A 14,603-nucleotide genomic window follows, 5' to 3' on the forward strand; every position below is an offset into this window, starting at 1 on the left:
CCAACTTCATATGGAAGGGAAAGATGCCTCGGATAAGCAAAGCATTACTGAAAAAGAAGAAGAAAGTGGGAGGCCTCAGTCTATCTGATTTCAGAACCTATTATACAGCCACAGTAGTCAAAACAGCCTGGTACTGGTACAACAACAAACACATAGACCAGTGGAACAGAATTGAGAACCCAGATATAAATCCATCCACATATGAGCAGCTGATATTTGACAAAGGCCCAGTGTCAGTTAACTGGGGAAAAGATAGTCTTTTTAACAAATGGTGCTGGCATAACTGGATATCCATTGGCAAAAAAATGAAACAGGACCCATACCTCACACCATGCACAAAAACTAACTCCAAATGGATCAAAGACCTAAACATAAAGACTAAAACGATAAAGATCATGGAAAAAAAAATAGGGACAACGTTAGGAGCCCTAATACAAGGCATAAACAGAATACAAAACGTTACCAAAAATGACGAAGAGAAACCAGATAACTGGGAGCTCCTAAAAATCAAACACCTATGCTCATCTAAAGACTTCACCAAAAGAGTAAAAAGACCACCTACAGACTGGGAAAGAATTTTCAGCTATGACATCTCCGACCAGCGCCTGATCTCTAAAATCTATATGATTCTGTCAAAACTCAACCACAAAAAGACAAACAACCCAATCAAGAAGTGGGCAAAGGAGATGAACACACACTTCTCTAAAGAAGATATTCAGGCAGCTAACAGATACATGAGAAAATGCTCTTGATCATTAGCCTTTAGAGAAATGCAAATTAAAACTACGATGAGATTCCATCTCACTCCAACAAAGCTGGCATTAATCCAAAAAACACAAAATAGTAAATGTTGGAGAGGCTGCGGAGAGATTGGAACTCTTATACACTGCTGGTGGGAATGTAAAATGGTACAACCACTTTGGAAATCTATCTGGCATTATCTTAAACAGTTAGAAATAGAACTACCATACAACCCTGAAATCCCACTCCTCGGAATATACCCTAGAGAAATAAGAGCCTTCACACAAACAGATATATGCACACCCATGTTTACTGCAGCTCTGTTTACAATAGCAAAAAGCTGGAAGCAACCAAGGTGTCTGTTGACGGATGAATGGTTAAATAAATTGTGGTATATTCACACAACGGAATACTACGCATCGATAATGAACAGTGACGAATCTGTGAAACATTTCATAACATGGAGGAACCTGGAAGGCATTATGCTGAGCGAAATTAGTCAGAGGCAAAAGGACAAATATTGTATAAGACCACTATTACAGGACTTTGAGAAATAGTATAAACTGAGAAGAACACATACTTTTGTGGTTACGAGGGGCCGAGGGAGGGACAGGTTTTTTTTACTGATTAGTTAGTAGATAAGAACTACTTTAGGTGAAGGGAAGGACAATACTCAATACAGGGAAGGTCAGCTCAACTGGACTGGACCAAAAGCAAAGAAGTTTCCGGGATAAACTGAATGCTTCGAAGGTCAGCGGAGCAAGGGCGGGGGTTTGGGGACTATGGCTTGAGGGGACTTCTAAGTCAATTGGCGAAATAAATTCTATTAAGAAAACATTCTGCATCCCACTTTGGAATGTGGCGTCTGGGGTCTTACATGGTCACAAGCGGCCATGTAAGATGCATCAATTGGTCTCAACCCACCTGTATCAAAGGAGAATGAAGAATACCAAGGTCACACGATAACTATGAGCCCAAGAGACAGAAAGGGCCACATGAACCAGAGACTTACATCATCCTGAGACCAGAAGAACTAGTTGGTGCCCGGCCACAACCGATGACTGCCGTGACAGGGAGCACAACAGAGAACCCCTGAGGGAGCAGGAGATCAGTGGGATGCAGACCCCAAATTCTCATAAAAAGACCAGACTTAATGGTCTGACTCAGACTAGAGGAATCCCGGTGGTCATGGTCCCCAAACCTTCTGTTGGCCCAGGATAGGAACCATTCCCAAAGACAACTCATCAGACATGGAAGGGACTGGACAGTGGGTGGGAGAGAGATGCTGATGAAGAGTGAGCTACTTGCATCAGGTGGACACCTGAGACTGTGTTGGCATCTCCTGTCTGGAGGGTGGATGGGAGGGTAGAGAGGGTTGGAAGCTGGCAAAATTGTCATGAAAGGAGAGAGTGGAAGGGCTGACTCATTAGGGGGAGAGCAAGTGGGAGTATGGAGTAAGGTGTATATAAACTTATATGTGACTGACTGATTTGATTTGTAAACGTTCACTTGAAGCTCAATAAAAATTTAAAAAAAAACAGTCTTTGATGGTTACAAGGGAGGGGAGGGGTGGGCATGGAAAAACACTGAGTAGAGACAATAGATAAGTGGAAAGTTTGGGGGCAAAGGAGAATGAAGAAAACCAAAGACACAAGGAATCAATTAGTCCAAAGGACTAATGGGCCACATGAACCACAGCCTCCACCAGGCTGAGCCCAGAAGAACTAGGTGGTGCCTGGCTACCACCGCCAACCACTCTGACAGGAATCACAATAGAGGGTTCCAAAAAGAGCAGGAGAAAAATATAGAACAAAATTCAAATTCACAAAAAAGACCAGACTTACTGGTCTAACAGAGACTTGAGGAACCCATGAGACTATGGCCCCCGGACACCCTGCTAACTCAGAACTGAAGCCACTCCAGGAGTCCACCTCCACCTTTCAGCCAAATATTAGACAGGCCAATAAAACAAACAGTAATGCACATGAGGAACGTGCTTCTTAGTTCAATCAACTATACAAGACCAAGTGGGCAACACCTGCCAATGGCAAGGAGGAGAAGGAAGGAACAGAAAAAATGGACAAATGGACACAGGAAACCCAGGGTGGAAAGGGAAAGGGGGAGAGTGCTGACACATTTTGGGGGTTGCAATCCATGTCACAAAACAATTTGTATATAAATCATTGAATGTGAAACTAATTTGCTCTGTAAACTTTCACCTAAAAAAAAAAAAAAGCACAGTAAAATGTTCCAAAAAAAATGAATGATTCCATTATTTTAAGATGGCCTGATCCGCGCGAGGAGGGGCAGGGGCTCCCAGGCAGTTACTTCCTGGGTCCCAAAGGTGGAGAGGGGTCTTGCCAGATGGTTAGAGCTGCTGGCTTGCCCAATGGTGTACCCTGTGGTGTCTAAGAGATGACCCGGAGGCTGCTGCCCCCAGCTCCTGGTGACACTGGCGCCTGAGAGGGAGCTTGGACCAGGGGCCTCCCCTTGGCTGAGACCTGAGGCTGTACGGAAGTTCAGGGTCCTTCCCATTCTACAGGAAGGAAATAGCACAAGGTCTCTGGGCTCTGTCCCCACAGAAATATGGCCTCTGGGAACTGGAGCTCTTGGAAGGTCATGGTCACGGCCAGCCCTGCCCTTTCAGGCCAGTTTGCACGTCAGTTCAGCCCAGATCTGCTCCAAGGATTCACAAACATGCAGCCTCCCCCTCTGCCCTGCACCGACCCTTAACTTGCTCCCATTTCCTCCCCCTTCCCTCGGAAGACCTTCTTGATTTGTTCCAGTCTAGGAAGCGGGGTGGACCCACTTACGCTGGATGCTGAAGCAGAACTTCTTCTGCTGGTAGGAGATGTAGCTGGAGACGGCGCCAATGAGGGCCATGGCCAGGGTGCTGGCCACCCCGGCAATGGTGCCAGTCTCTATAGACATTCCTGGCCAAAGGAGGAGGGAGGAGAAAGGCAGAGAGACAGGGTCAAACCAACAGCACCACAAGGACTCAGTTCAGATTCAAGTTCAGGTTCGGGCATCTGGTTCCCTTCTCACCGAAGCCACTGAGTTCAGCTTTTTCAAATACCCAGGACTGACAAGTCCGTGTGAGAGGATTACTCCAATATAGCTAAGCCATTAAAACGACCCAGGGTCCCCTGATTCGCTAAGTGCTCCTCATTTTTCTGAGGATTTCCATTTTTAGGACTTGAAAGGTAGACAAGGAATGGAGCAGTCCCTCTTCTACTGAGGCCCAGAGAATAGGACTGGCCTGTGTCCTCCAGACCCATCTGGCTTCCCAGCAGGCCACTGCCCCAGGCTCCGGTTTTTTTCCTGCTTAATTTCTTTAAATGGCTGCATCCCTCTATGTGCCTCATGAGTCTCTATCGGAGACATTCAGGGGAAGGTTGGGGACAGCCAAGTTTGAGATGAGAGCTCCCAACAATCTTGGGACTCAAAAACCCACCAGATTCTGAGTCATCACTGCTGCCGTAGGGGCCACCACCTAGAGAGAGGACAAAAACACTTAGTGTCTGCCAAGTCCCCACGATCACCCATCTTGGGGTCAGGAGGAACAGCTCGCCCCCACCACCCCTCAACGTTGGAACCAATTCCCCTTTCCGCCTCGCAGGCTACAGCTAGCTGAATGACTGTGCTGACCCCTTCGGATTTCACTTCTGCCACGGGTCCCAACCAGCACGTCTACCTGGGGCTTCTACCAGACTGCAGCAAGGTGTGCTTTCTTATCCCTGCCGCCTGCAAAGTCCAGGCTTACAGGTGGAACTTCCTGTCAGTAAAACGAGAGCAAATTGCAACTAGGGTCATGTAACAATATGTGTATAAGTTCTTGTATGAGAAACTACGTTGAGCCATAAACGTTCACCTAAAGCATAATGATAATAAACGAGAGCGAGCTGACACCGAGTGGCCATTAACACCCAGCCTCTCCGCGCAGTGTTCCATTTAATCTCTTCTTCAATGAGGCCGCACTTAGCGGCTGCATCTTATAGGGCAGCAACCAGGTGAGTAACCAGCAGGCAGGTGGCTGAGCGGGGTCCACCCCAGGTGAGAACTCTGGGACGCCTGTTCCGAATGACAACATAGGCCACACGCGGGAGGAGGGACAGAGACTTGTGCTGACGAGGAGCTGTCTTTTATCTTTTATCTTGACTGTGGTGGTGGGTACACCAACCCCCCCCACACACACACGCACACACACTCACATGCACACGCGCACACAAAGACATGGCATGTGAGGCTGAGGAAATCTGAATGAAGCCAGTGGGCTGTCTCCATGTCAACATCCCGGTTATGACGTACCGAAGTTAGGGAAGATGGTGCCCTTGGGGGAGACTGGGTGAAGGGTATACGGGGATCCCTCTGGATTATTCCCTACAACTGCATGCGAATCTACCATTACCTCAAAATATAATGCTTAAAAAGATTTTTTTGTTAGCTCTGAAAATCAACATTTGTGCATAACTCATTCCACAGCAAACCCTGCCTGGAACCAGTGAAGCTATTTGTGGTCTCCCTTCATCTGACTAAAAAAAAAAAATATATATATATATATATATTTTTTTCATCCGACCTGCTGTGAATTCTCCTGCCTTTCACTGCAGCTACAGTGATATGTTTGGTTACAGGGTGCAGCCCCCCCCCCCCATGGGCTGTTATGTAATTACGCAGTGTAAACACCATCTTGCCTTTCTAAAACCTGAAACGTTCTGGATTCTAAAATACACGTAGCCCCAAGGGTCCTGCAGGGGGCTGTGACCCTGCAGTGCTGAACCAGTAATAACTGGCCCTCAGGGATCTTGTCCTCAGGGCTGAGATTTACTTCCACACCATCTTACTTCATCCATCGCTGAGTTTGGAAGCTGTGGTGCCTCCAGAATTTCATCACCGAGAGGCAGCCAAGCCCCAGAGCAGCATACTTGTTGCCTTGTCTGGGACCTGGCACAGGTTTAGAGAGTTGCCTGCAACTGGGAGGTGGGACTGTGCTTTCAGAGACCAGGTCTGACTGATGTGGGACAATAAATGACAACGTGACACCAATAATGACACAAGTCACCATCAGCTCTCCAGAAAGAGGCTCTGAAAGCTGTGTGCACGGGGGACGGATCTGAGCTGGCCAGCAACCGGTGCCATTGCGGAACATGAATTAGCCACCGTCTTCCTTTTCCGGCCTCCTGCTCATCAGTGGCAGGAGACTGTGTTCCCAGGACCCAGGTGCTTTGGGGAAACAGCCCTGGGATGCTGGAGGCACGAAGCTGACACTTCCTTCCCCTGTCAGCATCCGGGGGAACGGAGAAATTAAAGCGTGTTATATCCCGGTCTGGGGCTGAATCTTGAGGTAAGTGCATTTCAGAAAGACCCTTAATTAGATATGGAGGGAGGAGCAGTGTCTGTGGAAACGCAGTCACTGCTGTGGGGGAAAGCAGATCAGGAAGGAGGATGGCAGCCACCAGGTGTACTAATGTGTGCCCTGTGAAGGCTTGGGGTCCCGACTATGCTGGAGCTGGCCACTGTCAAGGCTGGGCTGAGCCCCCACAAAGGTGTCTGCTGCTGAAGTGTTCACGTCACCACATTCCCAGATTTGGGACTCTGACTAATCCAACCTATTTTCTTTTTCAGCTCCAGATGCAGTGAAGCTGAGCTTTTCCTGAATTCATACTTGGTCACACGAGCCCATAGCAAGTTGAACATCACAGCCTGTACGACCGAGTGCGTTACAGGAAGTAGACTCAGGGCCACCCTCCTGCTCCCCCTCCAGGGGCACACCGAGAAAGGGTCAGCACTCTCCCAGGATGTCAAACGGACTCAAAAGCTCGATATGTCAGCATCTGTGATTGTAAGGAAGCATTTTCTCAAGACACCGACAAAAGATGCAATCCCTCCCAAGGTGAACCCATCCCGTGGGCAAGTCATTGCTCAGACGGACCTGTGAGCTGAAAACACCGTAAGGCTAAAGAACAGCTGGAAAATCAGAAGCCAGCCACGCCAGATCCTTCTGTCCCTTCTAGTTGCATGCCCTGAACTGAGGCCGGCCGTAGGAACCTGCCATCAGAATTAGCTAAGCCAAGGGGACAGCTTCTGAACTATGCTCACTGACTTACTGTTTGATTGGGAGTCAGTGGCAGTGGGGAGGTGGGGAAGAGAATGGCACACTGAATTGGACACCCAAGGAAACGGATTCACCTGTGTTTAGGAAGGAGCAGTGAATGACACAGAGAAACGGGGAGAGAGCCTGGCGGGCCCGAGGGGAAAAGTAATCACCAATGTCCGCTGTGCACAGGGACTGCATAGGACAAAGGCCTGAGGAGAGGCATCGCAGGGGCCACAGGACAATTCTAGAGCCTGCCTGCTCCACAGTGCAGATGACAAGAGGGACCATGAAACATCTTGGCTTCAATTTTCTCAGTGACAGTGATGGGACAAATGGGAGGCTCTGAGAGACTGGGCCAGGCAGGAAGGGGGCAAGGGAAGCAGTGGAGGCTTACGGACCACTCTCTTAGGGAAAGGTAACAAGATCTGTTGATGAAAGACCATCATCATCATGTCCAAACAAGGAACGGGGCTCCAACAAGGCCAGAAAAAAGGTTTTTCTGAGAAAAATATGTACGCAATGCCACATTACTGAGTCTCTGTGCCTAAGACCCAAGGCCGGGAAATACATTCGTTGGGATTCTTTTTATGCTGATGGTTGTCCTTTATTTAAGTGAGGTGTTCCCCTTCACTCTGGACACCCGTGTATCTGTGAAAAGGATGGTGTCTGATCACGGCCATGTTTCGGTCTCACACTGGTTTGTAGGCCGGGACACCCTGTATCTTCTATTACTGACGCCTATAGTGATCGAGGCTATAACTGAAGCTAACAATCGATTATTCTTCACAAGAGGAGTTCTAACATGAGCCTAATTAAAGACTTCTCTAGCGCTCTGTCCTCGCTAAAACATGCACCTTTGATAAGGAAGAGATGGTGTGTCATTCAGGCTTACACACGCTGCTACCGCCCTGGTCTCGCTGTCTGGAAATACCATTTCTCACCCAGGGGTAATTGGCTCATTTGCTGGGTTTGCCCTTTAAAGGCTCCATGTTCTCCTGACACCTGTGAGTTTCCTTTAGAGGCTTGTAGAGTGTTTTGCTAGAGATGACACTGCCTGCAAAGGCGTTTGGGAAGAGAAAGTTAACAACAGCATCCCAGAATCAGCAGAGAACGTTGCTCCCATATGAAAGGCAGACAGTCCCTGCAAGGAAGGAGCAAATGCCACGACCATGGCTGGGAATGTTGGGAGTGGATCAGCCTACAACCAGATACACTCGTCCTCTGCCACTCATACCGCTTACAATCGCAACAAGTTGCAGCAGCCACAAGTTACAAAAACCACCACGAGTCACAACCACAGCCAGTTACAACCATAGCTTGTTTTGCCACATCAAAAAAAAAAATCGGGCTAACATTCCCTCCCTACTTAGGATCAGATATCGATGCATATTACAATGAAAGGTTTACATCTTAAATCTTTGGCGGTTGTATTGGGGATTAAATGTGGTTAAGAGCTACAGCTGCTAACAAAAAGGTCAGCAGCTCAAATTTACCAGCTGCTCCTTGGAAACCTTATGGAGCAGTTCTACTCTGTCCTCTAGGGTTGCTATGAGTCGGAATTGACTCAAAGGCAACAGCTTTGGTTTTGGTTTGGCCTTGGGGGATGTGGCTGTGAAGGGGAAGCCCGAGGGAGTTTCTTTGTGGAGATGGAACCCTTCTGTATCCTGATTGTGGTGACGGTTACTCTAATCCACACGTGACAAAATCTCACAGACCTACACACAGAGTGCATGTAAAGTCTGAAGAAATCTAAGGTTTGCTCCTGACTTAATGCTACTGTGTCAATGTCAACCTCCTGGTGTGAACAGTTTACAATGGTTACGTATCATTTTCTCGTCAGAGGAAGCTGGGTGAAGGGTACTCAGGAGCTCTTCGGAACTATTTTTACAACTTCCTGAGAGTTTTAAACTATTTCAAAATGAAAAGGTATTTTAAAAAAGAATCGACTTGTATTATGGATTGAATTGTGTCCCCTAAAAAGCTACGTTGACGTTCTAAGTCTTGTGCCTGTGAACATGACCTTGTTTGGAAATAGGGTCATACTAGAGTAGGGTGGGTCCTATTCCATCTGAGTGCTGTCTTAGAAAAGGGGAGAAGAGACACACAGACAGGTCACACACGGGGGAAGACAAGCCATGTCAAAACTCATCTATAAGCAGCCAAGGAATGCCAAGGATTGCTGGCAGCGACTAGAAACTAGGAGAGAGGCATGGAACAGTTCCTGCCGCAAAGGCCGCAGAAGGAACTGACACAGCTGAGATCCTGAATTCTGACTGCTAGCCTCCACAACTGGCAAACAATACACTTCTGTTCTCTAAAGCCATCCACCTTGCAGTGTTTTCTTTCGGTAGCCACAGGAAACTAGGACAACTCGCTTTGGACCCTTTAAAAAACGCTTCTGTCATGATGAGTTTTGCCACTCCCACGCCCAAAGTGGCAGGCTCCCCTGCTTGGAAGAAGGCTCTTCCCAATGTGTCTCCCTGGTCCTCAGTAACCCTAACTGGTGCTGCCTCAGCAAATGGGCGTCTGCTGGGCAGGGACGTTCACCAAGGTGGCACCTTGGCCCAGGGCACAACAAGGGAATCGTGTGGCTTTTCCAAGTTACCTTATAAATCCCCCCTTGAGCTGCGTGGCCCACATCACTCCAAGCGAATCCCAATTTGCAAGCTGGGATATCGAAGAACTACTTCTCCCTTGCTGTGGAATCCCCTTTGCAACGTGGATAAGGCTTTTGTTCAGAGGAAGCGATGCTCCTACCTTTGTTCCTGTCGGGTTTGTAGCCACCGCCCCCTACGAGATCTTCCAGATCCTTGTCTGAAAAGCCTAAAGAAAATACACATCTCAGTCACGAAAACCAAACCACACCAAACCAAACCAAACAAACAAGCATTTTACAGCAACAAGGCACTTCTGTGAATGTTGCTCAACACCCACAGGAAATGACAGCCGGCTTCACTTAAGGTTCATAATGAACGTGGCAGGCAGAAATCTGAGTGAGGGCTCTCAAGATTCCTTGCCATCACCTTGAACGTGGGTGGGACCCATGAAGGGGATGGGTACCATTCGGTTACATTACATGCCAAAGGTGAAAGGACCTTGCAGATATAATTAAGTTGCCAAATCAGTTTGACTTTGAGTTCATCAAAAGCACAGTCCCTCTCCCTCCTCAGCCTCCCTGTGGTCTGGAAGAAGCAAGCAGCTAAGAGCTCTACAGCTGAAAGGGCGTCTACTCTTCTAACACCACGTAAGCTTGGAAGAAAACCCCAAAGCCCAGATGAGACCCCAGCCCTGGCCAACACCTTGACAGCAGCCTATGAGACACTGAGCAGAGCACCCAGCTTAGCTGTTCCTGATCTCCTGATCAAAGTTGTGAAACCATAAATGGGTGTTTCCTTAACCTGCTAAATTTACAGCCATTTGTTACACAGCAATAGAAGACTTATACAAGAAGGCAGAAAAAATGAACAATTTTATTATAATTGAACAATTGAGCACATATCTTTTAATACCTTGTGTATGAAGGAATGCACAGTATGCTTAAAGTGTTTCTGTTGCACACCAAAGTACACTGGTTGCCTCAAAAACAGCACCTGTGTGACTCCTTCAGTTCTCAGTTGGATTAGCCACTTCCCCTGGGTGGCACAAATGGTAAAGTGCTTGACTACTAACTAAACTCACCCAGCAGTGTTATGGAAGAAAGGCCTGGTGATCTGCTTCCATAAAGATGACATCTAAGAAAACGCTATGGCCGATTTCTTTAAACAAAACAAAACAAAACACTATGGAACTGTTCTACTCTGTTAACACATGGGGTCACCATGAGTTGGACTTGACTCTATGGCAACAGGTTTGGTCCGGTCATGGAAGATCATTTTTACTAGAAGGACTGAATGATGGATAAACAATGGCTATAAAAAAAATTTTTTTTTTATACTGCCTTGAATATTTGGCAAATTTTTCTCTTAAAAATGAATGAAGTGAGCACGTCACTTGAAGGAAAATGATGGTGTTTATTGTTTTATTGACCATGCAAAGGCATTCAACTGTGTGGATCATAACAAATTATGGATAACACTGTGAAGAATGGGCATTCCAGAGCGCTTAATTGTGCTCATGAGGAACCTTTACATAGATCAAGAGGCAGTTGTTCGGACAGAACAAGGGGACACCGATTGGTTTAAAGTCAGGAAAGGTGTGCGTCAGGGTTGTATTCTTTCACCATACCTATTCAATCTGTATTAAAAAAAAAAAGTATGCTGAGCAAATAATACAAGAAGCTGGACTATATGAAGAATAACGGGGCATCAGGATTGGAGGAAGACTCATTAACAACCTGGGTTATGCAGATGACACAACCTTGCTTGCTGAAAGTGAAGAGAACTTGAAGCACTTAGTGATGAAGATCAAAGACCACAGCCTTCAGTATGGATTACACCTCAATATAAAGAAAACAAAAATCCTCACAACTGGACCAATAAGCAACATCATGATAAAGGGAGAAAAGATTGAAGTTGTCAAGGATTTCATTTTACTTGGATCCACAATCAACAGCCATGGAAGCAGCAGTCAAGAAATCAAAAGACGCATTGCATTGGGCAAATCTGCTGCAAAGGACCTCTTTAAAGTGTTGAAGAGCAAAGATGTCACCCTGAAGACTAAGGTGCGTCTGACCCAAGCCATGGTATTTTCAATCGCATCATAGGCATGTGAAAGCTGGACAATGCATAAGGAAGACTGAAGAAGACTTGACGCCTTTGAATTGAGGTGCTGGCGAAGAATATTGAATATACCATGGACTGCCAAAAGAATGAACAAAACTGTCTTGGAAGAAGTACAACCAGAATGCTCCTTAGAAGCAAGGACGGCAAGACTGCATCTTACATACTTTGGACATGTTGTCAGGAGGGATCAGTCTCTGGAGAAGGACATAATGCTTGGTAAAGTACACAGTCAGCAGAAAACAGGAAGACCCTCAATGAGATGGATTGACACAGTGGCTGCAACAGTGGGCTTAAGCATAACAACTGTGAGGATGGTGCAGGACAGAGCAGTGTTTCATTCTGCTGTACATAGGGTTGCTATGAGTCCGAATTGACTCAACAGCATCTGACAACAACATTTATTGCCAATCATAAAATTTGATCTCTCAAGGAAAAATCAGAATTTTGAAAAATGTGTATCTGGCACCATGATCTTCCCAATACATACAGACTTTCCCCAGGAGATCACCGATGATATTAACAAATCTGACTACCCGAGACCAGAAGAACTGGATGGTGCCCAGCTACCATGACTAAACATTTCAATCAAGGATTCTATAGAGGAATTCTGATCAAAAGGGGGAAAAAGCAGAACAGAATTTCAAATTCTCATGGACTCCAGACTTCCTGGAATCATGAGGATGGGATGAACCCCTGAAACTACTGCCCTGAAATACTCTTTAAACCTTAAATCAAATTTTCCCTGAAGTCTTCTTAAAACCAAACAATACTTTAGCTTAACTAGTGAAGAGTATCTGCCTTGAACATTGTACGCTTTCAAGATCTATCTATATGGGATCAAACTGACAAAAGCAACTCAAAAGACGAGATAGGAACCTTGGGGGCAGTGAGTTTATGTCAGTGGAGGAGGAACAACTCCGCGAAGGAGGGTGAGGATGGCTATACGACTTGAAGAATGTAATCAATGTCACTGAATTATACATGTATAAACTGTTGAACTGGTGTGTATGACTTGCTGTGTATATTCTCAAAAACAATAAAATAAAATTTTTAAAAAATGCAGCTTTTGGGTACTGTATAATGAAATGTGGCATCATTTGGAAGCTCAACACAACTTCAGGCACCAATATTTTCCAAATGTCCAATGCAAGATGTTGCAAAGTCAAGAATGGGCGTAAGATCTATTCGAAGGGCAATAGAGTCCACTAGGTTCAATGGAACCGAGTGTGGAAAGGTCACGGGTATGGTTTCACATTCCACACCACACTTAACCTGTAAGGAACGACCACTTCTCGAGTTCTAGTGTCAGATTCAAGAAGAATGTCAGCAATGATCTAGAAACTCTACTGAAACATTCCTCCCTTTTCTAACTACATATCTAAGCCCAGATTTTCTTCTTACACTTCAACCATGACAGCATATCACAGTGACTGAATGCATAGCAGGTGTGAGAATCCAGCTTGTCCATTAAGGTGGACATGACAGAGATTTGCAAAGTGTACAAGAATGTCACTCTTCTCAACAAATTCTGTGTTTGCCTTGCCAAACAGTTATTTCTTATAAGAATTTTATCTATGTTAGTATGTATGGATTTACTGTTGTTAACTTAAAATGAAGTAATGAATAAATATTTAAAGATTTTCTGTTGTAAGTTCTAATATTACAAATTGTAAGTTCTAATATTGTCAGTATCAATAGATATGACCTACACTTTAAAAAACAAACCCTCTTTGAGACCCTCAATTATTTTGAAGACTATAAAGGAGTCCTTAAAACGAAATGTTTGAGAACCACTGTCTTAGGGTTCTTACAGGCATTGACTGCCCCAAGCTCTGCTAGGTCAAGGGTGGCTCTGTGGGCCTGTTGTGCTAAAGAAGCAGAACCCCACCAGGGAGCTGCAGTGCTGGCCAGTGGTTCTCACCAGCTACGGCTCACCTCCTCCTCCTGCACTTGGTTTCCTGCGGCCGTCATCTTGATCATTGCGATCATCCAAGGCGTCAGCCAAGTTAAAATCACCATAATCTTCAGTGGGCCCCAAAACACAAAGGAAACAGTCAATTGGTTAGACTATGCATAACTCATTTGGACATTGCCCCTAGATGGAGCTCCAGGTCCCCCCTTACTGCCCTCCTCAGGGCAGCAGCCTTACCTGGAAGATTTGCTGGCGCTTGGGTCATTGCAGGCCTCCTGGTTGTGGTAGTGGTGAGACGACCCCATCTTTCTAAAAGGGAGGAAGGGCAAGAGAGCACATTTAATAACAAAACTCAAATCCACTTTATGGCTCAGGGGAGTTCACACCATCAGTGAAGTACTTGTCTTGCTCCTTGAGGCTCTTATACGGCCTCCAAAGCATCACTTTGAGTAGGAAAACAGAGAGAAGTGTAGAAGGGTTCAATTAGGCAGGTTCTGCTCACTTTCCTTTAGGGGGCGGGGGTGGTGAGGCAGGGGTGGTCCTGCATGTGACCTGGTGGGTGTGGAGTTGGGACTCCAGCACACATCCCCTGGGAGAGGATCATATGACCAGGGAGTTCCAGACCTTGCAGAGCCCCAAGCTTGGTTTCCTCCATTATCAGTCTGGTACCCTAACCACAGATAACACCACCCAGGAATGGAGTGAGCTTCCTAGTGGAGTATGGGAGTATGTCACAAACTGAAAGTGTTTACAGTGAACCCCCCCCACACACAAAATATTTTTAAAAACTGTAGTCATGACTGTAAATATTAAGCCTTTGTGTGCAACCAGATTCCTTTTAAAATATGGACTTTTTTTACAGCATGCATAAGTTCGCCAATCGTTTATTTTCTTAAACATCAAGACTGTGCTATGACTGTTTCTACTATTATAGGTAGTAAAATAGGTAGTAGGGAGAGAAAATTTAAGGGAGAAGGCAGGCAGAGATGGAACAGGTTTAGCTCTCTATACAGCAAGCAGTCAATAATTGTCAACTATTCAGAAAAGAAAAAGCAATGTTTGCAAGAAGAAAAAAACCTCATTGACTTTTACACATCAATAATGTGATCCCCAAATTGTCTACAGCCATTGA

At 45.9% G+C, this 14,603-nt stretch overlaps 1 protein-coding gene across 3 annotated transcripts in view; it reads right to left on the minus strand.

Moving 5' to 3' along the window:
• Positions 1-14,603, minus strand: part of CD99L2 (CD99 molecule like 2) — a 105,887-nt gene that overhangs the window by 23,923 nt on the left and 67,361 nt on the right. For all 3 annotated transcript variants that reach the window (XR_010319689.1, XM_064277721.1, XM_064277720.1), the window contains exons 4-8: positions 13,709-13,780; positions 13,495-13,581; positions 9,596-9,661; positions 4,196-4,234; positions 3,555-3,674 (exon numbers count right to left, since the gene is read on the minus strand). Coding sequence is in view for 2 of the 3 variants with exons in the window: in XM_064277721.1 (XP_064133791.1) it covers positions 3,555-3,674; positions 4,196-4,234; positions 9,596-9,661; positions 13,495-13,581; positions 13,709-13,780 (384 nt within the window). In the remaining variant the exon portion in view is untranslated. The remainder of the gene's footprint in view (positions 1-3,554; positions 3,675-4,195; positions 4,235-9,595; positions 9,662-13,494; positions 13,582-13,708; positions 13,781-14,603) is intronic.

This window comes from Loxodonta africana, chromosome X (genome assembly GCF_030014295.1).
Source record: "Loxodonta africana isolate mLoxAfr1 chromosome X, mLoxAfr1.hap2, whole genome shotgun sequence".
Classification (NCBI taxonomy): domain Eukaryota; kingdom Metazoa; phylum Chordata; class Mammalia; order Proboscidea; family Elephantidae; genus Loxodonta; species Loxodonta africana.